Raw genomic sequence first — 27775 nt, forward strand, 5'->3', positions numbered from 1 at the left:
CAGTGTCTTTCCGAGGGTATCTTTCTTATAGCTCGAGGGCCCCCGGTAGATGCTCCTTAAATGCTCGTAGTGAATATAATGGACCGGCCTCACCTGCTTTCAAACAGACACACCAGCTAGGGTAAAACCTCCTGCCGAGACGCGTTGCTGGGAAAGAGGGCTCGTCACAGGGATGGATGGTGTGCATTCATTTACTTAGAAATTTCATTTCTTTTTCTGAAGAGATAAAGCCCTCAGAACAAAATTCAAAAGGCACCAAGGGGCACCTCCTGAACCCCCGCCCCTCCCCCGTGCCTGTACCACCTAGCCTTGTCCCCAGTTCTCATCTGTGCTTATGGCTTGTCTAGCCTTGTCCCCAGTTCTCATCTGTGCTTCTGGCTTGTCCTCGCCGCCCTTCTTTCCACTTCAGCGTAGGCTTTGGCAGCTGTTCCAAACTGGACCGGAAAGAGCTTCTAATGCTTTTTCACAGCTGCACTGTATTCACTGTGCTCTTTAGTTAGCTGCCCCCTCCACAGCGTCCCCGTGGTGGTGGCCTTGTTCTCCCCTTGCTGGTGGCTGCCCCACTGGGCTCAGTGCCCAGACTGACCCCAGGAAGGAGGGCATGTTGTTGTACGATGGGCTGCCACTTTCTTCGTCTGCCTGCCTGCCGACTGGTTAAGCACAGAGCGAGAACCCCCGCCAACACGGGTGTGATGCCCGCCCCCCCTCCCCACCTGGTTGACCAAGACTTCAAGGGATGCACTGTAAGGCGAAGTTGAGCGTAACCGTGAAAAATCAAAGTACAGACTAGAGCAAAGCACCTGAAATGGGGCCAATGGGAAGAGGAGGCTCTTGGAGGAAAGTCTGTCTTGGGACTCTGCCCCTCTGGGGTGGCTCCAGGAGCTGCTAGGGAGAGCGCATGTCTGCGCAAGCCCCTGCGGCAGCTCCCACGGGCCCTTTCGGGAGGGAGCTGCCACTGAAAGCTGATGTTCCCAGGCTCGGGACCCTCCTTCACCGCCTGCGAAAGTTTATTAAATGTCCCACGGGTGCTGCCTCACCGTGGCCCTGGAAGTAGAGGGGAAGTGACACCAGCTTAAGCGGATTCCTGGTCACGAGGGAGGAGCAGGCAGCCCTGGGAGAAAGCAGCCTTCAAAGTCACCAGGTGTTTGCCCCAGGGATGAGAGTAGTGACAGGTGCGGGCACACCAGAGCTCCCCGGAGCCCTCCTCGCTTCCCTCTGGGTTCCACGCTGCCGCCCTGGGTGGGCAGAGGGTCCGTGCAAGGCCCCGGACCGGTTCATCTTCTCCCAGCCCATCAGCCTCTTCCGGCTTCGTTTCCTGGGTCCCTCGCTCCACTGTTACCTCCCTTCCTGCGTGTTCTTCAGATCTGCCCACCCTGAAAACTGCATGGCCACGTGGCGTGGTGCTACCACATTCCCTGGTTCCCCCCCCCTCGGCCCCTGACCCCTTCAGGCTGCCCAGGAGCCGCCCTGAGTTGCCAGCCAGCCTCCTGGGGGCCCTCAGCAGATTCCAGGCTCCACCAGGCTTCCTGCTGGAGACACCTCTGCCCTCCCAGCAAAGAGCGGGGCCCCTTCTCTCTCCACAGGATGACTGCTGCCCCCACACACACGCCCCGTGGACCCACAGCTCTCACCCCCACCTTTCCTCCTGATCCCTCCTCCACATTCAGGATCTCAACAGTCCTGCCTTTTCCAGAACCTTCCTTCTGCACCATCCTTGCTCGTCCTTATACCTTCAGCTTTTTATTCTCTACTGGCTCTTTCTGTCAGCAAAGAAATGTGCTCTGTGTGTCTCCTACTTTCAAACGGCAGTTCCATCTCCACCCACCCCTTCCTGCAGCTCCTGCTGCCGTCCAGGCTCTCCACCCCCAGCTCTCTCCTTCTCCTTGTCCAAACCCTGCCCACCCTGGACACGGGGGTTCTTCAGAGCTCAGAGTGTCTCAGAGGGAGTTCTCACCTGAGAAAAGAGACAATCGGGCCTCTGGAGATGGACAAGTCCAGAACATTCTAGAAGGAGTCCACCAAGGCCCCAGACCCTCAAGATTTCAGAAGGGTTCAAAATCTGGAGGAACAAGAGGCAAGAGGAAAGTCATGTCCAGGGGTCAAGGGACCACGGCTGGAGCTGGGAGGACGGCCGAGGGTCCCCCTGCTCCTCCCTCGTGACCGGGCTGGTGGCTGAGCAGACGCTCGCTCCCCTTTATGAGTGGCTGTGGGGGGGCGGGGGGCTGTGGGAGTAGAGGCGCCAGCCCAGTCCTCCTAAAGCGCTCTGTCACCAGTGACCTAATGGCCTGTCCTCGTGCGCAAGCTTCCCATTTTCGCCTTGGCTGGCTGCACGGTGTCGTTTTCCTGGTACCCTCCCCTCCTCAGGCCCCTCCCCCTCAGGCGCCATCCTCGGTGGCCCCGCCGCTTCTCCCCGAGCTTTGGTTGGCCTCAGGGTCCTGCCCCAGCCTCTCCTCTCTGGTCCCTTGGCACAGCCTCGGGGGGCTTTCTGGGCGGGGCTCTGTCCACACTGCCCCCTTGCAGGACTCGGGTGCCTCTCCCCAGCTGCTGGGAGCTTCGAGCTTGCCTCTGCGGGAGGTTGGCTGGGCCCCTTCCTTGGGAACAGCCCGGGGCTGGGGGTACAAAGGGCTGCCGCTGCCTCAACCCTGCATGTCTCTGAGAGACGGGGACCCTGCCAGCTCCAGAGCCCCTTGCGGGGTCGGCTGAGGTCTTTGCGGTGACTGCATCGCAGCCTGGCTTGCCCCCGGCCCAGACCTGCTTCCTCCACGCCCCTGATAGGAGTGATGCCAAGAGCACCCTTATACCCCGCTCCTGCCATAAATTCCATGCACACTCATCTCCGTTTCAGAGTCCAGCTCCTTGGGACTCCACCCAGGACCCCATCTCAGCCACTTCCATGGCTTCAACCCCAACTTCGCGCCAGGGGCTCCCGAGTCAATACCTCTGGCCAGACTTTTCTGCTCAGCACCAGATCCGAGTGGGAAGTATTTCAAATTCAGCACATGTGAAACAGAAGTCACCGTCTTCCAAGGGGGACCACCTCCTCCTGTCTTCCATGGCCCTGTGATGGCATCTGCCCATGGCCTGAAGCCTGGGGGCGGGGTGGTCTGTGGGCACCTTCTGTCCCTTCAGGCGTCCCCATCTCCCACGACAGTTACCTCTCCACATCACCCTCCGGTGCCACAGCGGCTCAGGCTCTCAGGACAGCAGCCCTGGACGCCTGCCAGGGAGCCAGAGCTGGCTCCTTCCAGGCTCTCTCCCGTGTGACCCATCCCCACTGTGTCCAGCGGTGGCCTCTTCCTTCTAATGCACATCTGGCCCTGTCACTCTTCTGTTTAAAATCCTTCAGGCTTCTATGCTCAGGATGAAATTCAAACAGCACAGCCTGGTGTACGAGGGCTTTCGTGCCTACTTTCCCAAGCCTGCCTTCTCCCCGCCGCGTCCCCGCACAGGCTTCCGCACTCCAGCCATATCCCGAAACTGTGCGGCTACCCAAACCCGTGATGAGCGTTTGTCTTGAACTTTTCAACGTCTGTTCCCTCTTCCTAGAGAAGCCTCTTCCCCTATCTTCTTCCTCCTCTTTGCCTGGTTGACATTTCCTCACCCCCAAGACTAGGCTCAGATGAGGCATCTCCTCTTCGGAGAGACCTCCGGATGCAGAGCCCTGGTTGTTGTTGCCCCTTGCTGACCCCTTGGGCTGTGAGCGCCGTGAGGACAAGAGCTGTGACTTTGCTCGCTGGGTCCTTGGACCCGGGCACGGAGGAGGGGCTTGGAGAGCATGCTTGTGGAGTGCTTGCTTCTGGAGGGCAGATTTCAAAAAGAGTAGAGAGAGTGAGAGCTTTTTAGTAGCAGATTCCAAAAAGAAAAATGGTTCAGGGGGGCTAGAGAGATCCTGCAATAAAACTTTGAACGTGGTTTGCAAATGGACCCAATGAGGAAAAATGCAGGAAGTATCTAGAGGTGCAGGGGCTGCACTCAGAGCTCATGCATGATCTCTGATCTTGAAAGATATGGAAGAGGGAAAGAAAGGGACATGAGCAAGGCAAATGGAGAAATAGCACAGACCAGTGACAGTATTGGTGGGAAAAGCTAAGGCCCGTAGAAGGGGCTTCTGTGTAATTTTTCCTTTTTTTTTTTTTTTTTTTCTTTTGGCCACACCACGAGGTATGTGGGATCTTAGTTCCCCGACCAGGGGTGGAACCTATGTTCCCTGCAGTGGAAGCGCGGAATCCTAACCACTGGACTGCCAGGGAAGTCCCCTGTGTAGTTATTTTTGAAGTGAGGAGTGCTGTTCTGGGCTGGTGGGGAAACGTTAACACTGATGAAGAGAGAACAACACCACGTAATTCCTGTTTTGCTTCTGTCTTCCTTGTCGAGGAGCATAATTTTTCATCTGGACTCAAATATTGATCAAAGGGGATTGCAGCCTAAGATATGGGGGGGAGACGGTAGGACAGCATCCAGCTGTGTGAAATGAGTTGAGGTCCCCTCCCGCAAAAGGATGTCTCAAGTCTGTCCTGGGCGACGTACAGGTGGAGTGCCCTCACTCTGCAGAGACCTCTGGGGGGCGGGGGGGGGGGGGTTTCGGGAGCTCCTGGGGCATGGGGAGGGAGGGTACAGAAGGTGCTTTCTTCACTCAGTGCTGCAGACTTGATGTGTCCCTCAACAGAACTCCCCAGGGGATAGCTTGTGAGCACATACATAGAAAAGGAAGCACTGCTTTCTAGGATTCCTAAGAATAAATCATACCAGACTAGCCTCATTTCGTTTTTGACAGGCTAACCAGAAGGGTACTCTGGAGAGGGCTGTCTGGGTTTTGTAGGGCCTTTGACGGAAACGATCATCGTATCTTGTGACAACATAAAGAAACGTGGGCTGAGCGATGTCAACTTAGATGGGCTCGTCACCCAGAAGTGCTGCTAGCCATCAGAATTGGCCTGGAGGGCAGGCCCAGGCGGCCACCCAGAGTTCCGTCTTCACTGACAGGTTGGCCAGCGCAGACCCTGGGTCTTGGACGAGGCCATTAATAGAACAATGGTCAAGTTCACACATAACATAAATGTAACTGACAGCAAATTGAAGATGCCGGAACATCTCAGCCGACCATAATGATGGGCTGAGTGGGAAAGAGAGGCCCAGCTGCACAATTAAGAACAGGATCTGGGAAATGGGATTTGACAGCCAGACGTGTGAACTAACTTTGGGCCCAATCTGTCAACGGCGTAGCATCTCGAGGCTGCCCCTAAAATGAGTGTCAGCCTCAGCTCTGAGCGCCTCACTTGACGGGTATGTCAGCAACCCTGAGGCACTTCATAAGAACCAACCAGAATGGCAAAAAGATTCCAAAGGATGGAAAAGAGTAGCTGTTGCACTGGGGGAGGGGTAGCCATGGGAAGTTCGGCGACTTCCTTCAAGTACACGAAGGCCCTAATTAAACGAACGGATATGTGGGTACCAGGACATGAGACAGGGTGACGTTTAAGATATCTTAAGCGTAGTGGTCTGTGGGTTTCCTCATAATACCAGAGAGAGAGGGAGGGAGGGAGGAAGGGAGATGGGAGGAGGGAAGTTGGTTGTGATTGTCTACATGAACTTTATTTACTGAGCAGTAGTAACCTTTTTATTTGGTTATACTATGCATGCAGGAGAGGACACATTAGAGGTGGACACTGTACACTTTGCCAGGCGTCTGTGCAACCACCACTGCATCACAGGCCAGAATGTCACCTGCTCCCCAGAAGGACCCTGGGCCCCTCCCAGGCATTCCCTCTGCAAAGAAAACCGCTTCCCCAGCTTCTCTCCCGTAGGTGTGTGGTGCCGGGCTTTGAACGTGGGTACCGGTGGGACCGGTAGATGGCTCCTTCACGTTGCCTCGTGGGACCCCACCGTGTGGATCTGAGGCTGTCTGAATCCCACCGTCTCTTCCTGTCTGCACTGTGTGTGCCCACACTTGTGAGTGTCCCAGCGGGTGTGGGGATGACTGGGCAGACGGCCGGAGAGTTTACCCTGACCTCTGAGCCCAGCTCCTTGTTCTTCCTGCCCAGGTGGCACATGCTCACGTGCAAGATAGGAGACTCCAGGGAAGGGCTGAGGGGCGGGTGGCATGAGAGGCGGTCGTGATGCCTGAGAGGCGGCGTGGACAGCCCGGGAGCGGCAAGCCGGGCAGACGCCCTGGGGCAGGGTGTTGGGCGGCATTTCCATGGCGGAACAGGCCGCTGCCGTTGCTTCCTGAGCTGCCCTAGAGACATGGAAAAGGCCGTTCACGCCTTTGGCCAGATGCCTGGTGGCCTCTTAGAGTAGTTCAACCTCAGCAGAGCCCCTCCAGAGGGACTGCGGTGACCTGTGTGGTTGTCCTGACACCCTGATGGCCCGAGCTGGCAGGTGCCTTTGCGGTCCTCAGAGCACCCACAGGCTGCCCCTTGCAGGAGCTGGAGGCTGGAGGCTGGGGAGCAGAGCGCCTGCGCTCCACTTCCCGGCTCTGCTGTTGGTTTGGAAAAGTCATTTCCCCATTTCCCAGCGCCTGAGGCCCTCTGAGAGCTGATCCGGTGTCCTGGTCTTACAGCGGCCCGTCAGGGTGGCGGGGCAGGACTGAGGCAGAGGCCTGGCCTGGTGTGATTTCAGAGGGCTGGAGCCTGTTGCCTTATATGACACTGGCTGGCATGGCTCCAGTGGCTTCTGCATCCTCCTGTGTTCGCCTGGTTTGAGTTCCGGGGGGGCCTCGCCGGGTGGGCTTGGGCAGCTTCTGGGGGAGGACGGCCCGGGGCCAACCTCAGCCGGGCCACGGGCCCCCCTGCTTGCCCCCTGCACAGTGTGGGTGGTGTTTGGGGTGAGTCTTTGCTCCTTCCCCTCTGTAGAGTGAGTTCTCAGTGTGGAATGAAAAAGTGGTCCTGTTGCCTCTCCCTGTGTCCCAGTGGGAGCTGAGAGGGCAGGGGACTGTGTGTAGAAGGCAGGGAGGGCGGTCAGGATGAAAGGCAGTGGGCAGGCGGGGAGCGCGCCGCCCTCAGATGTGGTTTCTTTTCATCCACTCGCCCCCTCGGCGCTCCTTCTGATGCTTGTCTTCTATTTCTTTCTGGACAGCAGCTCTGTCCTGACCCACCCGGCCCACCTCTTCCCTTCTGGAACCACCCCCGGCTCTGCTTTGCCGGCCTGCCAGCACCCCACCCCCGGGTCGGCCACTCCGCACCCGCTGCGGGTAACAGCGCTCCCCGAGGCCCGGGTTTGGATTAATGAAGCCCAGATGCTGGACTGGGGACTCCGGCTGCAAGTTCTCGCGTTGGAGCAGCAGCTCGGCTTGGAGGGGCCGTCTACCTCCCCCCCGCCCGCCCCTTCCCCTTGCTCCTGGCCCAGCTGCTGCTGGGGCTCCCGGGGAACAGCTGGAGAGCAGGTTCTGGCGGTGGGAGCCCAGGGAGATACGCGGGTGGGGCGCCGGATGAGGGCTCCCGTGTTCTGTCCCGTGACGCAGTCCAGATGGGGCTGCCTCTCCCCAGGACTCGGAGGGTGGGTGGGAAAGCTGGGGCGCTCTGCAGAAAGGGAACCGAGGTCACCGGTCCAGAATGGAAGGGGATGGCCGGCCCCTCCCAGGGTGGCCAGATAAAATACAAAGATCACATGGGAGAAACTCAGGCTAAAAAAAATTGTTCTTTATCTATAGGAAGTTCTATAGGAAGTTCAAATTTAACTGGCATCCTGTATTTTTATTGGCTAAGTCAGGCAATCCTTACCACCCCCCAGCTGAACTTCTTCTTTAAGTAATAGTTTTATCGAACTGCAACATACAAACAGAACACAGACCGTAAGTGTGTGCTCAGTGGGTTTCCACAGGTCGAACACATGTAAAACCAGCACCCAGATCAAGAAATGAGGGAATTCCCTGGCGGTCCAGTGGTTAGGACGCGGCGCTTTCACTGCCAGGGCCCAGGTTCAGTCCCTGGTTGGGGAACTAAGGTTCCTGTGAGCCACATGGTACGGCCGAATGAAAAGAAAAGGAAGAAGAAGAAATGAGACGTGAGCAGAGCCTGCCCGCCACCCGACCCCTGCCACGTATCCCCGTTTCTGTACTTAGTGTAAGTGAAATCACACACGTGTGTTCTGTTGGAACTGGCTTCTCTCACACAGCCCTGTGAGGCTCCCCCGTGCTGCCGGATGGAGTCGTGGCTCATCCGTAATCGTTCCGCGTGGGCTTGAGATGCGTGAGTGGAGCCCAGTCCCTCTCTCCATTCTAGTGGCGGATCGGCGCTGCTCTTCCCCCTCTCTTTTCTCGTACGCCGTACGTGTGTGCCTGGGATTAGGACTGCCGGGCCGTGGGGCGGGCACACGAACATCTTTATCTTTAGTAGGTCTCGCCAGGCAGTTGGCCGAGGTAGGTGTATGCATCCGTGTCCCTGCCGGCTGTGTGGGAGCGTCTCCCCTCTTTCTCGTGTTTACCCTTCTAGTATGTGATGCTGCTGTCTGATGCTGCGTTTTTCCCTTTTTTTTTTTAATCAAGAGCCTCTTGCCTTGTTGATTCCTCTGATTTCCTTGAATAAGATCAACAAGGCCCCTGCTTCAGGTACCACCTACCCTCCTGGCTTGGAGAAGGCCATTCCCACCTCCGTTCCCCACCAACTGGGATCCCCTCCTGCACCCACGTGAGGCCACGGCAGCCACAGGCCCTGGGGAATTTGCAGGGGCGCCTTCAGCACCGCTCAGGCGGGGCTCAGTCCTGCTTCCCCCAGGTACTTCCTTAGGGAAACATCATTTCCGAGGGCTGCCTGTCCCCGATGTCCTGTCCTTTGTTTCCCCGTGGAGTCGTCCCAAGGATGGGGGTAGGGGCGCCCGTGGGGACCCTCCAGCAGTGTTGTTACCAGAGAGCGTTTCTCCTCTACGGAGCCGCTTCAGCCCACGTGGTGTCCTTCGTGTTCCTTCAGTTTCCGCCGGCTTCAGAATCTCTCCTTTGCTTCCCCTGGTGGTGGCTTTCCGCGGGAATCAGCGACTGTGGGCCACATCAGAGTCCGTGCCAGGGGCTGCCTTCTGCTGTCCATGGGAGCAACAAGTGTGTGAAGCCTCGAGGAAGATGTAACCCTCCACCCCTTCTCCCATCGCCCCTCTCCAGCCTCTCCTGGCCACTGCCACCCCTAGCCCTGTCCTCTAGTCTCTACTTCCCTCCTCTCTTCTTTTTACTCACTCCAGCCCTCAAGGACCCATGAAAATCAGAGCCACAAACATTAGCGTCTAAAATCCCCATTTGAGGTCTTTACTCCTGAAGAGTGGAGACACCAGCTCCATCTTGAGTGAATCAGTTAGGACTGTTTGGTGCTAGACTTAGGAGCCCAGCTCAGACTGACTGAAGAAGCCAAAGGGACTTCATCAGCTGAGCCAACCAACCCACTGACCGCACGGGTCCGGGGGCCGGAGGCTTCAGGCAGGGCAGGCTCTGGGTGTTGTCAGGGCTCTATCTCCGCTTGTTTCATTCTCCAGACTGCCCCACAAAGAGGCAGGATGGCCACCAGCGACAGTGGGGTCACCTCCCACCTGATCAGTGGTCCTGCTGGAAAGGCACACGCTCTACTGGTAGCTCCAGCCAAGACCCCGAGGCCACCTCTCAGTGGCTCAAACACAGGGACTGATGGGCCAGGCCTGGCTCACGTGCCCACCCTGGGAGCCGGGATTTGGGCCGGGTGTGGTGGGTGAGGGTTTCTCCAAAAGAAAGTCACTGGATGCTGGCTGAAAAAAACAAGAACAAAACTTGGCCTCACCAAGCCCCGGTCACCCACCTTCCACCACCCTGCATGGGCTGAAAGCTCACGATGCTGCAAGGGAAAGGAAAGGCGACGGTCTGTGCAAAGGAGGTTGAATGGTCCCGATCTCTGTGTAGCACAAATATATAGAGGAAAACACTAAGCCGGTAAATACCACCATGCTAGCCTCTGAAGTTACCGCTTCTTTTAAAAAATAACTTTTTTCTTTTTGCTTATTTTTAAACTTTCCCATCTTGCATGTTTTATTACTTCTAAAATAAATAATAAACGCTGTAAACCAGAGGAGAAAGCCGAAGTTCCCTACGTGGCTCTCCCCTGTTCACGTCTCGGTGTGTGTCCTGCCCCTCCTTGCACCCACCCTGGGGACTTCAATCCCCCCCCCCCCCAGGGTGGTACACCCCCTCAGTCTCTCTCGCTCCTTCTCTCACAGGCAGCTTCGACGCCAGCTCAGCCTCGTGATCATTGCCCGGCTACTGGGCCAGCAAGGGACGCTCCCTCTCTGGCAGGAGAAGGCCCAGGTGAGTCTCTGCCTCAGCATCCGCTGGAGAAGCCCGGCCGGCTCCTCCCGCTTCTTTTCCCGAAGGTTGGGAGCCTCAGGCCGGCGGAGTCCAGGTGAGTCTGAATTTTCTGCTCACATCCTTGCATTCGACGGTTACTTTTTGCACGCCTACTATGTGCTCGGCCCTGAGGATAGAGCAGTCAGCTGGGAGCAGGTATTACTTTTTCAAAATATTGTGGTAAAATATACATAACATAAAATTTACCATTTTAACTTTTTTTTTTTACCATCTTAACAATTCTGAGGGCAGAGTTCTAACTGTTTTGAAGTGTGCAGTTCCACAGTCTTGTGCAACCACTGCCACCATCCACCTCCAGAACTTTTTCATCCTCCCAGACAGAAAGTCTGAATCCGCTGAACACAACTCCCATTCCCTCCTCCCCAGCCCCTGCTTATATAATTTTTTATAGGTGGAAAAACAACAAAAGTGAAAACGAACACTACTAAATTAACACTGCTCGCCCCCAGTGACCCTTCTGCCCCACGTCAGGCATTCTTGGGGCAGCAGGGGAGGAAGTACCTTCTTTCCTCCACCCTCTGCTCTCCAAAGAGCTCCGACTGCAGCCTCCTTGCAGCTCAGAGAGCAGTAGTTCAGGGGCCCTGGGGGCAGCATGGGTCACAGCCAGCCCGAGGGCGGGTGGCAGGGGGCTTGAGAATGCTCTCACCGGCCTCCCCCCACCCCAAGGGTCTCCCTGGAACCCCAGAGGAGCTGCTGGGTGCAGCTGAGCCGTCTAGTTCTAGCACGAGACAGGCAAGGCAGTCCCGGCGAAAGGCTGGGTCTCTAGTCACTGGAGGTCCACGGGGCAAGCCCGCGGCCAGAGCGCTGAGAGGATGTTCTGGGCGCTCCTGGGGCTGGTGGACCACATGGCTGAGTCTGAGAGGCCACGATCGCAGGGCGGGAGCTCAGAAAGGTGACCGCTTGGGTTGGCTCATCTAAGCAGGCCCGGCCTGGCTGTGCCCCGGCTGCCCCCTCTGCCTTCCATGCTTTCCCCAAGACTTAGGACGGCGTGAGTGTCTTCTCACCCCAGTTCCAGCTGAAGTGTGACCTTCCGCAGGAGGCCTTTGCTGACCACCCAGTCCAAAAAGTGCCCTGGCACCAGCACACTCTGAAAGTATTCATGGTGCTCACCTCCTGATATATTTTTATTTGTTCAGGGTCTGTGTACACACACACACACACACACACACACACACACACACACACACACACACACACACACACACACACACACACACACACACAGCATCAGCAGCTCCTTGAGTGCAGGGACCAAATGGTTTCTGCTCACTACTGCCCGTCAGCTCCTAGCACAGTACCTGACACACACAGGACCTCAGCACACACGTGTGGGCTGAAGGAACCCAAGGTTGAGTTCCCGGGTGTGCAAAGGAAGGTTCCCCAGGCAGAGACCTCGGGAGGGCAGGAGGGGAGGGTGGCCTGCTCAGGGGTCACTTCACAAAGCTGAGAGCCTGATGACAGAACATCTCTGCGAGAAAGAGAACAGAGGGGCCAAATGGTTAGGGGCGGGGCAGGCAGAGATGCACCAGCGAGGACAAGACAGAGTGATCCCAGGAGGCTCCCGGGGTGGGGGCAGCCTGGTAGACAGGCTTTGGTGTTGACCCGAGTGCGGCCACCGAGCTCCTCGGAGAACCCAACACATGTCAGCAGAGCGGAGGTGAGAGGCCAGAGTGTCGAGATCAGGAAAGGCAGGACTGGCTGCACGTGGTGGGTGGGGGTAGCCGCTGTCCATCCGGCAGCGCTTGTCAGTGATCAGGAAAACACAGGCTGGCTCGAGCATGAGGGTCAGTTCAAGGCTTGGGGTTTTGTTTTGATTTGTTTTTTATTAGCCAGAGCCTACGCAGGGGAGAGTGCGGGGAGCGTGATGAGGGCCAGAGAGTGGCGAGGGGAGTGGTGCTGGGGAAGAGCTGGGTGGTCTGGCCTGCCGGGGACCTGGAGGGGAGGCGAGTGAGCGGGGCTGGTGGGGGCGGGGCGGGAGGATGCCTCCCCCAGGGAGAGCTGGCCTGGGAGCTCCCAGCCCGTCTGGCGCGGAGTCCAGCCCTGCCCTTGTGGGTCCCAGCTCCAGGGCCGTCCCACCACACCTGTCACCCACCTGCCCTCGTGCCTGCAGTGCGTTCGTGAGACCCCAGCCTAGCGCCTCCTGTGTGCCAGGCTCTGCACCGGGAGACGACCTCGGAGGAGAGGGTGTGAGCGTGAGAGAGGCAGGCCGAGGGCCCCGTGACTGACTCTGCCCGAGGGCAGCCAAGTGGCTTCCAGAGCCGTCCCGAGCCAGGTCTCGAAGGGCGCGTCAGTGCTCGTGCCGCAGGAAGGAGAGAGGCGGCAGGCGGGCCAGGCAAAGCTGCGCCAGACCCCCGGCGGCTGGAGAGGCAGACGGGCAGCTCGAGCCTGCCCGCTGTCCTCCTGATGTGCTTCCCCGTCCCCACTGCAAGCCCGCGGCCGCTGCACGGCCTCCTGCCAGGTCTCTGGGCCGCAGGCGCTCCCCTTTCCAGTCAGGCCTGCCGGGCGGCTCCTTATGAGACACGCCTTCAGAGGGCCACCTTGGCCCTGCAGCCGCCCACGTCAAGCCCCCACGCCCCGCTTTCCCCACACCTCCTCGACCACGTGGCTGCCTGGGCCCTCCTCGCGGGCCAGCCCAGCCACCCTCTGCACGTGGCTCTGTGCCTGGAGCACTTTTTCCTTTCCACCCGTTACATCCCACCCGAAGTGGTGGCTCTAACGTGCTGCAGAGCATGACTGAGCCCCGGTGCGGGACAGATGGGGAAATGGAGGCAGGCATGGTTAGGAGACTTCTCAGGGTCACATAGTGGGAAAGCCGTGGAGCCAGGATGCAAACCCAGGTGCCTGGGACCCCTGCAGTGTGCCGTCTCTGCTTCTCCAGCCCCTTCCTTGGATCCTGTTGTGGTGACAGCCTGGACCACACCTGCTGCTTCAGCTGAGGTGCCCGGCTGGTCCCTTGAGCTTTGGTCCTGGCTGGCAGATAGGAGGACAAGGGCCGGCCCTTCCTTCATCCATGCATAAGTGCTTGGTAAACATTAGCAATTGATTTACCGTGAAGGGGACTTCAGTGGTTGAGAATTGGCTCGTCGAAGGAGAGGATCTGGGGTGAGTGCCCAGGTAGCGGGTTCTCAGGGCACCACTGGGCAGGAGGAGTCCCTGATGCCTGGATCGCTTGGTTCTCCATCTCAGACTGCGGCCGGAGGCCCCAGGAGCAGGTGCTGAAGAACTGAATTTGAGGGACAGGACTTCTGTACGTGGTTGGGATGCAGCAGCCCCAAGGCTTGCATCTTCCAGGAGAGCCTCAGGTTCAAACTGCTTCCTTCGTGTTGTTCCTGCAGATCATGGGAATATCCCAGAAACAGCAGGGTTTTGGCCCCAAGGCACTAGTGTGCTCCAGACACGGCTCAGGGCACTGAAGATACAACCCTGAACAGCGTTCATTCAGTCTCCTCCCCTCATGAAACTCAGCGGAGACAGACACAGGCACCAAGAGAGAAGTAAATCTTTGGCATTCCAGATGGTGATAAGTGCTATGGAGAAAAATAATGCCAGATAAAGAGGAGGGGGAGTGTTGGGGGGATGCTGTTTTATAGGGGTGAACAGAGAAGGGGACATTTGAGCACCGACCTAAAGGAGCCACGCAGGTTTCTTGGGGAAAAGCATTCCGGGCAGAGGGAACAGCCGGTGCAAAGGCACTGGGGCAGGCAAAGGCCTCTCAGGTTGGAGGCAAAAGGAGAGGCTGGTGTGGCTGGAGCAGAGGGCTGAGGGTGGGTAGGAGGAGCTGAGGTCAGAGGTAAGTGGGGACTCAGGTGGGGGCTTGACTTTCATGCCAAAGTGGAGAGCCACTGGAAGGTTTTGATTAAGAGGAGGGACATAATCTGATTTATAAAATTTTTTACAATTACACTGGCTGCTGTGTTGAGACTAGACTGTTGCGGGTGGAAGGAGACAATTGCAGTAATCCTGGCAACAGCTGATGGTGGTTTGGCCTGGGGAGATGGCGGCGCATGCAGGTGGCGAGCAGTGGTGAGATTCTAGGTGTATTTCCCAAGTACAGCCAGCGGGATGTGGAATGGGAGAGAAAGGAGGCGAGGAGGCCTCCAAGACCTATGCAGCTGGCAGAATGGAGATGCCCTTTACCGAGACAGGCAAGACACAGGTGGAACAGGTTTGGAGAGAAATCGGGAGTTCGTTTCTTATTCCAGGCCACCTCTTACAACACAGCAAGCCTGCTTTGTCAAGCCACGCCTTCCAGTTTGGAGATTGGAAAACACAGGCTTCGAATGGCCAAAATCAAGAGAGACAGAGTTCTGCATCTACTATGGAAAGGCCAGCTGCAGACCTGACCTGCTATTCGTTCATTTGCTCATTTAACAAATGCTTATTAAGCATATATAATAGTCCCTGCTATCCGCGGGGGATACAGTCCAAGATGTCTAGTGAGTGCCTGAAATGATGGATAGTACTGAAACCTATACATGCTATGTTTTTTTCCTATACATACCTACCAATGATAAAGTTTAATTTATAAATTAGGCACAGTAAAAGATTAATAACAATAACTAATAATGAAACAGAACAATTATAACAATACACTGCAATAAAAGCTACGTGAGTGTGGTCTCTCCCCATCAAAATATCTTATTGTATAAACTGGATGCCTTTTTCATCATAACTAAGCCCTTATCGTGCACTGTGGCCATAACTTTTACATTTTGAGATGCAGTAGCAAAACCAGCCATGGGTTTCTTTTTCCTTCTTCGCAGTTTCACGGATCGGAGATTTGTTCTTACTGTAGATCTTAGCAACCTCAGCATGTGATTTTTTTCCCTTCCTTCTAAAGTCCAGAACTTTCACCTTGTCACTTAAAGGAAGCACTTCACGGCTTCTCTTTGACATATCTGAATTGCCAGCATCACTACCCTTGTGCGTTGGGACCGTTATTAAGTAAAATCAGGGTTACTTGAGCACAAGAACAGAAGCACTGCAGTACTGCGACAGTCGCTCTGATGAGTGAGACGACCACCCCGTGACTAACGGGGTGGGATCCGCTGGGCGCAGGGACGTTCACATCCAGGGAGGAACGGAGCAGGACTGCGCCAGATTTCATCACGCTACTCAGAAGGGCGCGCGCGATTGAAAACTTACAAACTGTTTATTTCTGGAATTTTCCATTTCATATTTTCGGATCTCAGTTGACCACGGGTATCTGAAACCGTAGAAAGTGAAACTTCGGATAAGGCGGAACAACTGTGCCATGTGCCAGGTGCTGTGCAAGGCTCTGGGGACACTGCAGTGACCCAAAACTGTCCTCACGGAGCTTACGTTCTAGTGAGGGGCAGGCGACAAGTAATAATAAAGATAACAAACAAGAAAATTACATAGCATGTCAGAAGGGGTGCTTGCTGCCGGGTAGATGGGCGGGCAGGTGTGTGGGGGGGGGGCTCACTGGGAAGGTGGGCCCGGAGGAAGGCTGGAAGGCGGAGGGGGCAGCCGTGCAGTGTCCGGTCAGAAGGCCCAGGCAGGGCACAGGCTCCAGGGAACAACAGGGGCCACCCGGGGCCTCGCAGACATTTAAGATGCTGGCCTTCTCCGCTGGGCCGATAGAAGCAGCTGCTGGAGTCTGAGCACAGGAGGGACTGCCGTGTGGACAGTTGCCTCGCCGGAACTGTCTGCCTGCCGCCTCTTGCCGGACAAACCTACAAGGCCAGCGGAGGCCTGCCTTTTTGGGTGATCATTTGCTTCTTGCCTGGGGACGTCTGTCCTAACAGGCTGAGTGTTTGCAGAGACAGCTCCCAGCGGTGGGGGTAAAGTGGGGAGGCGTGCTGGTCAGAGCCTGGCCCTGCTGGGACCCACGCAGCCCAAATAAGTCCTGACCGCGCGGAGAAGGGTGTGTCTCCCAGGGAGGGGATGACTGCGGCTGCCAGAGCTGGGAACAAAGGAGAATAAGCAATCAGAAGGCAGCAGCTTGCCGTGCTGAGCAGAGTGAAGCTGTTTTCACAGAGTGAGAGGAAAACCGTGGGAGCAGCCAGCCACTGCTGTGTGCTCCCCGGCCCAGCCCGGCCCGCCCAGGGCTCCTAGCAGGGAGGGTCCCAGCTGGGGTGGGGCTGCCTGCCGAAGGGCTGCTTCTGGGGGCGTGGGCTGCAGAGCCCGCTCCTGTGCTTGCACAGCTGTGAGGCCGGAGCAGGCAGGGCTGTTTTGGAAACTATCGCCAGACTTGGAAGGCCTGAGCAAGGCGGCACAGCTCTGGTGTCGGTGGAGCTCTAGATGGTGCCTCTCTTTGCCCAGAACCTTCCCCCGCTCTCTCTCCCTGCCTCCTGCCCTCCCTCTCTGAAGGGATCAGACGCTAGGCCAAGAAGCCCTGGCCCCCTTCCAGGAGCCGAGGCCCCGGGCCTGACTCCTCGCCCTCACTCAGCCCAGCTGCTCTTGTGGGCTTTCTAAGCCCGTGGCTGGCCGAGGTGCTGAGCAGGTGTCTGCGGGTGAGTCAGGGGGAAGAAGCCAGGTGTGCCAGGCAGGGCTGGGCTCGGGCAGGGAGCTGGCCCAGAGGCTTAGCCCTCGCCCTTTGGGCCAGCCTCCACCTGCTACATCTAAAGACACGGTGCCTCTGTGAACTCCCCTGGCCCAGCTCTTTCCTTCTGCATCCTCCCTCCCCAGGGTTACAGGTGGCCTCAGAGGGGCCCAGGGCTCAGAGACTGCCTGCCTCCTGAAGCCCCGGCCATGAGTTAGCTCTGGGGCAGCTGGTGGTCCTTGCTGGGGCCCACCCGAGGCTGCCCAAACCAGGTGCAGGGGCTGGGTGGGAAGGAGTGGCTGGATGCAGACACCTGGACTTATGCAGGCCACGTGCCCCCATTTGTTCAGAGATGGGGGGTAGGGCAGCTAGCAGATTGGGTGATATAATACATTAACCAAAGGGCAGTGTGTGCACCTCGCGGGGAATCCCATTCCAACAAAGCAACTGCCTAAGGACATTTTTGAGACAATCAGAGAAAACTGAACACAGGTGTTTGATCGTGTAAGGAATTCTTGGTAATTTTGTTGGGCAAGAGAATGATGTGATTACGTTGGGGAAAAAAATCCTTATCCTTTTCTGTTTGAAGCTCTTTGTGGGTAAAATGATACGGTGTTCGGATTTGCTTTGAAATTCTCTGGAAGGAAAAAGGCGGAGGGGGGCTGGGGGCGATGAGTGCAGTCATCGTTCACGTTCACAGAGATGAGCAGGGAGGTAGTTCTCAACCTCTCTTCTTTCAGGAGTGTTGAAAACGCCCGTGGTGAGAAGTTAAATGACAATAGAGGGCCAGCAGGCCTGAGCAGCAGCTCAGGGTGGGAAGGTCTTGTCCTGTGGCAGAGGAGACCCTCTTCTGGTCTTGGTTCTTCTAAGCCCTGAGTGTCTGCTCAGTCCCGGGATGTGGGCTAAGTCCTCCTCATTCACTTGTCTAAAGGACGCATGCCTTGCGAGCATGAGAGCCTCTTCTCCCGGGAAGAAGGGGTGTGCTTGTCTCCATTTCACAGATGGGGACAGGCTCCGAGAAGCCACATGGCTCTCAAGGGAAAAGGTGCCCCCAGGTCGTGGAGCCAATGGTCTGGCTCCAGAGCCTAGGCTCTGACCCATGCCTGCCAGCCGGCGTGTCCCGGCCATGCGTCCCCGAAGTGCCCCAAGCACTCGTGAGTTATGGCCGCCCTTCTCTCCCCAGCTGTCCTCGCTCAGGCATCTCCTGAGCCTCATGAGGCCATCAACCCTGGGGCAGTACCTGGGCCCTGAGACCATGCCGCCCGGCCAGGAGAAGCAGCCAAAGGCCAGTGCCCAGCTAGACCACAAGGTGAGCACCCAGCCCCTGCCCGCCTCTGCCAAGGCACCACCCCAGGGTAGCAGGGGAGGCTGGGCTGTCCACAAGGCACAGCCTGGGGGCCTGAAGGCTGCCCGTCCCGAAAGCCCGGGGCCTCGGGGCAGGGCCCAGCCAGCTACTCCCGCCCATCTCCCCAGAGCCTGTGCCCCTCACGGAGGCGCAGTGGGCACAGGCGTGCAGGCTTGTGAGTTTTGCTGTGGCCTTTGCGGCCTGGCGTGGCTTTGCCAGCCGTGTTAGAGAGGACGCAGGAGCTGAAGCGCTGGCGAGGGGAGTGGGGTGGGAAGGGAGTGCCCTGAAGGAGAAGCCCAGGGAATGTTCAGATGCACGAGGCCCCGTGTTTCCTGCAAGTGGAGCTGGGTGCAGCTCCCTGTTCCTATTTCCCGTGGTCCTCACTGAGGCTGAGTCCTTGGCCTTCCCCCAGTTCTTCCTAATTGACCTTCCAGACGTCGCCCAGCTTTCCTGAAAGCCATGCTTCGGCGGCAGTCAGGGGCGACAAGGTACCCCAGAGCCTGCTGGTTGTGGGGCTTGGAGTGGTCAGGCCTTTGGCCGCCGGGGGTGAATGTCAAGCGGGGGGGTGGTGTAGGGGCTTCAGCCTGGGAGTCCCAAGCCTGGCTCCCTGGGGAGTTGGGGGATCGAGCTCAGTGAGCTCCCCCATCCCTGGGGACTCAGGGATGAAGGATGCAGGTAGGCATCTTGCTAATTTAGGAAGGCGGTAGTTCCAAAAAGTTCACCCGGGGGTTGGATGTTGACATCCAGAAGGCCAGCCTTTGGGCATCATTCTGCAAATCAGATATAAGTGAATTAATTACAATGAATACAAATGAACTGTTAAGAAGATATGACAACCCCCAGGTGTACGCTCCTCTCCTGGAACTCGCAGGAAAGGTTATCTCTCTCAGTTGTGCCTAATGTCGGTGAGTTTACGTGAGCTGTCCCCGGGCCCTGTTCCCCTTTGCCGGCTGTTTCCCGTGAAACTGGAGCTCGTTACGGAGGCTAAGTCTGGGTGTTCCGGGGGCTCTGCAACAGAGTTGGGGTCAGCCCCTGGGGGTGGTCCGTCTGAGCAGGACAGTTCTCGCCCCCAAGCAGGCCCCAGGTCTGGGCTGGGGGAAGGGAAAAAGAGAGAAGGGGAGGGGCGAGAGAGAAGAGGAGGCTTGCGTCTGGTCTGACCAAGGAAAAGCTGCCCTCCAGGCCCCTGGGGCCGCCTCTGGACCTCGCCTCACAGTCTGGTAGCAGATGTGCCTTCAACAGCCTGGGAAGAGAGGGGAGTAAGCGGGCTGAGGGTATCCTTTTATATTTGAGGACTGTTCTCGTGCATGTAAAGGAGGCTGTGAAGTGTCAACCCCGGTCGGCTGCATATTGGAAATGACCCATTTGGCCTGGAAACACGAGGGGCCGGCGTGTCTTGGCCGGGTGCTGGTCCAGGGCAGCAAAAGAGGCAAGTGAGGCCCGGGCAGCTCTTGGATGCCTTTGCTGCAGCTCGAGCCCGCTGGGATTGATCCTGCTCCGAGGTAGCCAAGAGCAGAGAAGGGATGTGGAGGGGTGGGGCTGGTGCGGGCACAGGGCAGCAGTCTGCACAGCGACGCGGAGCATCCTGTCCCCCTGGGCCAGGTACTCTCCAGACCGGGAGGGCCGGGTGGGGCAGACGACTGGACTTCCGCAGCCCAGCCCCACTCCCCGCTGAGCCCACGGACTCCTCGTTAGGGCCCAGGCGTGTTTCATCTTCAAAGATGATCGGGCTACTCACTGGCCGAAAAGAGCGGGGTCGTCATCTGCCCTGCTTTACAGGGAGTGGTGGTCTGGGCTGGCCGAGGCTTTTATCCCTAGAGCTCGAAGTCTTTGCCTTCTTTCTGCTTGGGGTGCAGCGGGGAAATTAAGGCCGGAGTGAGGTTGGCCTGAGGCGACCCAGCCTGGAGGAAATGGGGACAGGCCCTTCCCAGCGTTTGGGGCAGCCCTGCTGGGCCCCGCCCCCAGGCCCCTCACTCCTGTCTGGGAGATTTCCTGCCAAGACTGCTGGGTCGCAGCCCTCCTCCAGCTCTGCAGACAAACACTTCTGCCAGCCTCCGCTCCCCGCCCCCCCTCCTGTCTCTGCCTGGGGCCTTGGCCCAGGCTCCTCCCTCCCCCAGGAAGCTCCCAGCCTTCTTCTCCTGGTCCTGCCTTCCCCGGAGGCTGGGTGCTCCCTGCCCGGGGTGTGACTCTTCTCTCCTCACTGATGCCGTGGCTTTGCAGTTGTCCCTTGACTTGTCTGTCTCCCCAGCTAGACTGTGGGCACAGCTGGTGTCTCAGCATCGCGTGCTGTGTTGGGCGCTAGATGGTTGAATGAGGGCACAAATGAATGAATGCAGTTGTAATTCTCCCGCTCTGAACTCTCTCCTTCCACCCCATTCTGGCCCTCCCACCCCTCTGCTGGAAAGCACCCTCCCTCTGCACGCCCTCCACCCTCAGACCAGCCTCTGTGTATAGGCCCCCTTGTCTCTTGATGTCCTTGTTTCATTAAGGCTACAAGAGTTGATGGCCTGGGCTTCTCCTGTTGGAGGCCCTTGACTTCGGAAGTGTCACCTGCTTATGAGAGAACCAATCACAGCCATTGTTAGTAATTATAAGCTAGTGAGATTCCTGCCTGAGAAAGCTAACCACCAAGTTCAACAAAAGAAGCAACTTGCTCCTTCTGCAACACTGCAGGGGGTGGGGGTGGGATGGGAGGCGGGAGGGGGCTGGGGGGGGCGGGTTCTGTCCTAGCTCAAGAGTCACAAAGTGTCCTAGCAAATCAGGGCAGAGCTTGTGTGGAAAATAGGAACCCTGCTTCTGAACGGGGTGATGAGAGTACTTTGAGCATTTTAAAGTGCTTTTGGCTAAAGAAGCTGCTTAGCCCCTGGGTGATTTTCGGCAGCCCTGTGCTTGCCTGGTTTGAGAGGGGTTCTCCCAGAGGAGAAGGAGCGTCGAGGTGAGAGTGACGCCGGGGGGTCTGGGGCTGCCCTGCGAGGAGCTTCCGCCCCGCGTGTTTGAGAGAGGTGGGCGAGGATGTCTTAATGCAGGCTTGTACTCTGAGAGTTGGCCTCCAGATGCTTCCCTCTGGCCCATGGGTACCAATTCTGCAAGAGGCCAGCTCCTTCCCAGGCCTCCGTGTGTGTGTGAGGCTGTCCTTTCCGCCTCTGTGCAAACATCTTGTAACTGGACTCTGGATTTCGCTGTCTCCTCAAAGCGACGAGCTCAGCCGTACAGCCCAGAACCAGGGGTTTCCTGGGGACTTTCTGTTTTCTTTTAGCCGACTTGCCTAAACCATATTTGCCCAGACTTAACTCATTTTTATCGAGATGACTGTCTTGTTAAACCTCCGTCGCGTGTGACGTTCCTGTTGACCACACTTCCCTACCCTTCCTGACTTCTCCCTGGCCTTCTGCCACATGGATGCTACAGGGAAGGAATTTGGGGCTCTGTATTTCCCCTAGAGATTTGGAAAGTCTGTAGAACCAGGATCTTTATGGTAGGGTGGAACTTTTCCCCCAGTTTGGTTAAATTTGGGAAGTTTGAGGAAGTTAACCATCTCTCTTTCCATTGTGTGGAAAGAAAACTAAGGCCACGGAGGGGGATGTCCCAGCATTGGGGCTGCACTGAGGCACCAGCCGGTTCTGTCTCCTCCTCTGGCCCTTGGGCACACCCTCCTCAGAGCCCGACCGTGCCCTCACGGGACAGACAGCCGGGGACCCACGGAGGGTTCTGCCTCTGTGATGGGCCCTGACCCCCCAGGGCCCAGCCTCAAGAGGCCACCCCACCCAGACTGAGCCTGGCAGCTGCAAGGGGCTCCCATCGGCTTCCTCACCCTGCGCACGCCTCCCCACGCACGTGGCCTGTGCTCGCGTCTCCGTGCTCGTGAGCCTTGTTTATAGGAGAAGTGCGTGTGTGAACAGGGAAGGGGCGGGCTGTGCTCTGGGCTTGGCTGAAGCTCGGGTGAACCCCACCCTGCCTCACAGATTCCTCTGAACTCACGCCTGGCGTCTCTGCACATCTGCAGAGGGCACGGGACTGCCGCGCATGTGTGTGTGTGCACGTGTCCTGTGCGTGCGTGTTGTATATCTTTACGGTGTGCCCGTGTGTTAACAGAGTTGACAAACAAGTTTTACTGCTTTTGCTCCTGCGCTGGCCTGTCCCTGTGTCGGGTGACCCTGCCGAGAGCTGCCTTACGTGACTGGGTGTGGTTGGGGAGTTGGGGGCTGCCCTCCGGCTCTCTGTGCCCTGCACTCTCCCGCTGCCACTCGACACCAGCAGGGGGACGTGGACTCCCTCAGGCTTGTCTGGGGCACAGGCTCCTGGCCCTCGTGGCACCCAGCAGGACAGGTGGAGCAGGAAGCCCTCCCTCTCCCTCCACTCTCTGCCTTCTCCCCTGAGCTGCCTGCCCCTTGCCCCACACCTTAGGGAGAGCCACGCCCACAGGGCTGGGGGCCTTGGTCAGGCCAAGATTAGGGGGACTGGTTTTGAAGAATGGACAGTGGCTATTGAGGACCCCTGAGTTCCTCCTCTGGCTAGGCTGCGTTGGGTTCCTCCTCACTTCCTCCAAAATGAGGAACAGCTGACACCTTTGGAAATAAACTTCGAAGAGGTGACCCCTGGGGAGGTGACCTCTGGGTAGCTGACCCTAAAGGGAGATCCGTGCCCCAGATACACATCACAGCCACCTGAGTGGCCGCTGAGCCCCTCCACAGTGGGTACCTCTGAGCGTCTGCAGGCGCGTGGGGCCGGGGGCCCAGGCCAGCTTTGATCGACTCCCAGGAATTCTGGCTTCTTTGCAGGTGTACGAGCAGGGCTTACGGTGGTGGTGTTGAGCTGGGGAGGGGAGGCTTAGATTCTGCAGGCGGCTGTCGTTGAAGCCCAGCCAGCCCGAGTCCTCGGCAGCTCTGGCCTGCCCTCTGGCCTGCCCCACCCCAGGCTCAGTCCTCCTAAGGACCCTTCAGGGGTCCCTCCCGTAGACACCGTCCTTACCCCGTCCTTACACCTGCTTCTGCCCCAGGACACCCCTGCCTCTGTCTCTCCATCCTTCAGGTCCCCCTGGACAGCTCTGCGGTCGTCTTTCTCCCATTCTTTCGTAGGAATAAGCGAGCCTGAGTGCCTGTCACATCATATTCAAACCCCCCCATCCAAGGCCTGTGTCAGCTGGCCCTGCTTCATCCGTGCGGTTTTTCTCCTGTGCGTCAAACCACTCCATTTGATTCCAAGCAGGGGGTGTCTTTCCCAGAAACCCTCCATTCTCAGGCCCGTGTCTTTGCCCTGCTGGTCCTCCTTCCTGGCGATGCCAGGCCTGTCTCTCCTGTCCTTGGATTACGGTGGTCATGACCGTCTGTTCACTCAGCCAGTGGCTTGGCCACACAATGCTTCACACACCTGAACAGAGTCGCCTTTGAGGGTTGGGTCCAGGGTCTATCTCAACCACATGCTTCCATTAAAATGCCTGCCCTGAGCAGGTACAGTCTGGTGAGGGACCTTCTCCCCCCGCCCCACAGCTGCACCCAGCCCCGCCCAGCAGCCTCGGGAGTGTGGGTGGGGGGAGCAGTGCCCGCTTGCGGGGTCTTAGTTTCCCGACCAGGGATCGAACCCAGGCCCCAGCAGTAAGAGGGCTGAGTCCCAACCACTGGACCACCAGGGAGTTCAGCAGTGCCTTCTAGGAGCCCTGTGTAAGCAGCTTGGGCTCAGCTCCCACTGTCACACACCTGAGCGGGGAGCGGGAAGGGTGTGTGAGGCCCCTCACTAGCTGTCCTCAGCCTGGAGGGGCAGTTGCCAGACAGACCGTGGCCCCCTCAACTGCTCACCGCCTGTCCTGTCCCTTCTCACCCCGTCTTTGCCAGGACCCTGTAGTGACAGAAACACAAACACACGTCCCAAGAGGTCCTGGGACGGCTCATCAGGCTCGGCTGGACCAGGGCTGAGCAGGTCGTGAAACTGCAGTGTCGCTCTCTGCATGTCTAGGCTCTGCCTTTTGGTGCGTTCGCAGGCAGCTTTCCCGCTGCTTCTGAGACACCCCGGACTTATTTCCTTCCCTCTGCAACCCTAGCCAGGGGGAAAGAAGGAGCTTCTGTCCTGGATCCTAACAGAGTCCCAAAGTTGAGTCTCATTGGCCTGGCTTGGGTCATGTGCTCACCTCTAAGCTAATCACATAGCCGGGCGTGAAGTGAGTGGCCAGCCCAGGTCACACATCTTTCCCTGAAATCTGGGCTGAAGTCCCCACTGTGCGGCACCTTGGCCTGGGTGTACGGGATGGGAGGCTGGGACTCGACAAAGGAAGGGGCAGGACCCTGGGCACCAGGAAGCCTTAGTGTCCGTGGCATCCCTCTGGTCTTCAGCCGTGGGCAGAGGCCTTGTTCTCTAACACCCATGGGACGTATTAGGAGGGCAGTGCTTCCCCGGGCGCTGGCCATGCCAGCGCGCCAGGAGACAATACAGAGAGTGAGAAAGATAAGAAAGAGAAGGGAGGAAGCCATTGCTTTTGAGGAAATGGCTTTTGAGGAAGCCACCGCTCCATGGGGCCCCTCCAGCCCCCGCCAACACCCGGGCTGGTTTCAGGGGCTCCCTCCGGCTCTGGAATCCGCGTACTGATGTACACGTGCACACCCAGGCGTAGATTCTCAAACACAGGCACCGAGAATGTTGTCCCTCTCTGGGCGGCAGGCAGAGCTGGGTTTCCGTTCCAGATCCCCCTGGGGTCAGGGTCTCTAGTCCCAGCTGGAGGAGCAGGAAGGGCCAGCCAATCCCGCCCCCACCCCCGTCAAATCCCCCCCGCCCCCCCCCCCCCGCCATGGCCAGCAGGAAGCCAGAAAGGAAGGGTGGGCTGGGTGAGAGCGCTCCAGCAGGGGTTTGCCTGCAGCCCCTCGGTTCCTCCCACCGCAGACATAGGAGGGGGACAGATGCGCTGAGATAACCCCCTGCAGCAGGTCCACAGGAACAAAAAGTCCTCGGCCTTCCTGCTTTTGTCTCAACTGCATCTCTTCCCCACCTGGCCCCACTGTGCCACGGCCTCCTAGTTCCCTCCCCTCCTCACTACCAAGAGCAGGGGCCCGGGCTGCTCAGGGTCCAACTCCAAGTTCAGGATAGAGCTTAAAAAAAGAATACCTCTGTCCCTTTCAGGTGAGTTCAGGGTCTCAGGTCTCTGAACCCACCTCCTCTGGGCAGCTAGAAGAGCAGGTGAGGGGCTCATCTTCTGAGCTACCTGTGGAGGGGGACCCATGCGGGGCCCCGAGGTCCTCTAGCAGCCTCAGCAGAGACATCCCATCTCTCCGCCCCGCTGGGCCCTTGAGACAAACTTTCTAGGCAGTGGCCATTCCCAAAAGCTGAGCCGGAAGCGCTGGTCCTGTCCAGATGCTGCCAGCCCGTCTCCCATCAGCCTGCTCCATGTCTAGGGCTCCACGCACCCCCACGCCTAAACAGGCACTTTCATTTACAGAACTGAGTGTCTGGCCTTGCAAGCCCCCGGGGTGAGTCTGGCAAGTCCTGCCTGCGATGTCTGTTCTCTGGCCTCTGTGCCCTGTGCTTCCAGGGACCTGGGCTAGGAAGAGGGGCCGTGTCACCATGTCATTTCCTAGGGATGTGGGTCATGCGTCCTTGTCACTTCCTCCTCTCTAGGACTTATGACGGATGATCTGTCCTGGTCAGAGCCACTTCCATACTCAGCTCTCCTGTGGGCACAGCCCTCTGCTTGCTGCTTTGGTGCTTGCCCAAGCCAAGATCAGAGAGTGTAGCTTGGAGCAGGAACGGCCTGGGCAAGGGGAATAAATCTTGCACTTAACTTGTGGGGCGGAAGAAGTTAGGAAGAAATAGCACCTAGAGATGGTGGCAGGTGTCACGCTCCAGGACAGGTCCAGACGGGGTTCCCCTAAAAAACGCGTCCCCTGTCCCCCTGAGCCCTGGTGGACACACTAGCCAGATGAGCTTCAGTCTGTCCCCAGTCTGAGACTCTTGGCCTGGGGCCTGCAAGTGGCCCTACCTCAGGATTACTCATGACTGACTATTTCTGTTGTTATTTGCCCAGCCGGTGTGTGATGGAGTACCTAGACCATGCCCTGGGGCTCAGGCCTGCTGCCCCGACTCTCCTCCCCAGGGGGGAGCCTCAGCCTCTCCCTGTCCTGCCTCTAGCAGGCCCTGGGGCCCTGGCTGTGCAATGCAGAAGGGCCTTGATCTCTCTCCAGGGTTAACTCCCCTTTAGGGAGCATGAGCGCGCGTGCAAGCGCACACACACACACACACACACACGCACGCACGCACATACACGCACGCACAGCTTGTTCACCTTAAGAGAGCACATACAGACGTTTGCATCGGGCCTAACACTTAGTGGAGATGGTCATGCAGTCAGGGGACCTCTCCAGGCTCAGCTTCCACATCTACTGAAAGTGAAGGTCAGCAGGACCTCTGTGGGAACCCGCTGGGTCAGGGCACTGCGCAGTAGTGCTGTAGGGTTCAATTTGATAAAAGGAGAAAGAAAGGAAGGAAGGAAGGAAAAGAATTCATCAGGGCCCAGCTCTAGCCTTGGGTTTGAAATGGCCCAAGGCGGACCAGCGCGGCTTCACTCTTTCCCAGGCTTCATTGGTTCTAGAACTGACCTTCAGCACGTGTGTTTGCAGCGAAGTGTCTCTGAGGGCACAGAACCCCTGAGAAGACCCACACGTGGCAATGACAGGACCTATGGCAGAATTCTCCTCCTGGACCTCCAGGCCTTCCAAACGGGGCCGAGAGCAGCCCAGCCAGGCTGCGGCTGAATGCAGGTCCCCCAGGACAGGACCCCTCCCAACCCCAGAGCCTGTGAGCCTGGAGAGGTGAGACCAAGGGAGGCTGCCCTGGGATCCTGGCATCCCGGGCAAGGAACCGGACAGCAGCTGGCCTTGAGGGCCAGCTTGCCGAGCGGGAGCCGGCGACATCTGCAGTGTGAGCCCCTGGGCCCCAGCAGCCTGGCTGGAAGGCTGTGTCCTCTGAGTCAGTGTGTCCTCCCCAGCAGGTGTTCCTGGGTCAGCCTTAGTTCTCCCCCCACCACCACCCCCATGCCCCACAGCAGCTGCCCCAGAGCCTGGCTGGACCTGCTCCCCCAGGACCCTCCAGCCAAGAGCAAGACCCACCATCCCCCGCCTTCCTTGCACCCCCTCTGCCCTCCACCGGGCTGGCAGCCTCCAGGGAGGGGGCTGGGTTCGAAGGGTTGCCTCGGGTGAGCCTGCGCTCTTGGTCGGAACTGCGGTGGGAGAAACTATTACGTTCTGGCCAGAGCGAGTGGCTTCCTGGGAGATCCTCTCCCTCCCCCTCTCTGCCGTTTCTTAGCATAAATAACCCACCGCCAGCTCCCTTGGCATTAGCTAGAGGGGAATTTTTCTAAAGGATGAAGTTCCTGGGAACCGTCCACCCTTTTTCCCTTTCGTCTCATGACGAAGGCTCTGTACACCAAGACTTGGCTGGCGGTTCCCGGGTCAGAACTAGCTGGACCAGAGAAGGAGACACTGGCCTTCCCCTCCCCTGGCCCCTTCGCGGGTGACAAGCCCAGTGGGCTGTCCCTTATCTCTCTGCCGTGTCATCCTTCCCCAGGGAGAGGACGGGGCCCCGTCTCCAGGCTCTAGAGCCAGGAGGGAGGCATCCTGCACAGAACTTCTCAGAAAAG

At 58.0% G+C, this 27775-nt stretch overlaps 1 protein-coding gene across 1 annotated transcript in view; it reads left to right on the forward strand.

Moving 5' to 3' along the window:
- FAM178B (family with sequence similarity 178 member B) overlaps positions 1 to 27775 on the forward strand; it is an 83770-nt gene that overhangs the window by 48095 nt on the left and 7900 nt on the right. Inside the window, exons 12-13 of the mRNA XM_067703947.1 lie at positions 10165 to 10252; positions 18001 to 18126. Coding sequence (XP_067560048.1) covers positions 10165 to 10252; positions 18001 to 18126 — 214 coding nt within the window. The remainder of the gene's footprint in view (positions 1 to 10164; positions 10253 to 18000; positions 18127 to 27775) is intronic.

Source organism: Pseudorca crassidens, chromosome 14, assembly GCF_039906515.1.
Source record: "Pseudorca crassidens isolate mPseCra1 chromosome 14, mPseCra1.hap1, whole genome shotgun sequence".
NCBI lineage: Eukaryota > Metazoa > Chordata > Mammalia > Artiodactyla > Delphinidae > Pseudorca > Pseudorca crassidens.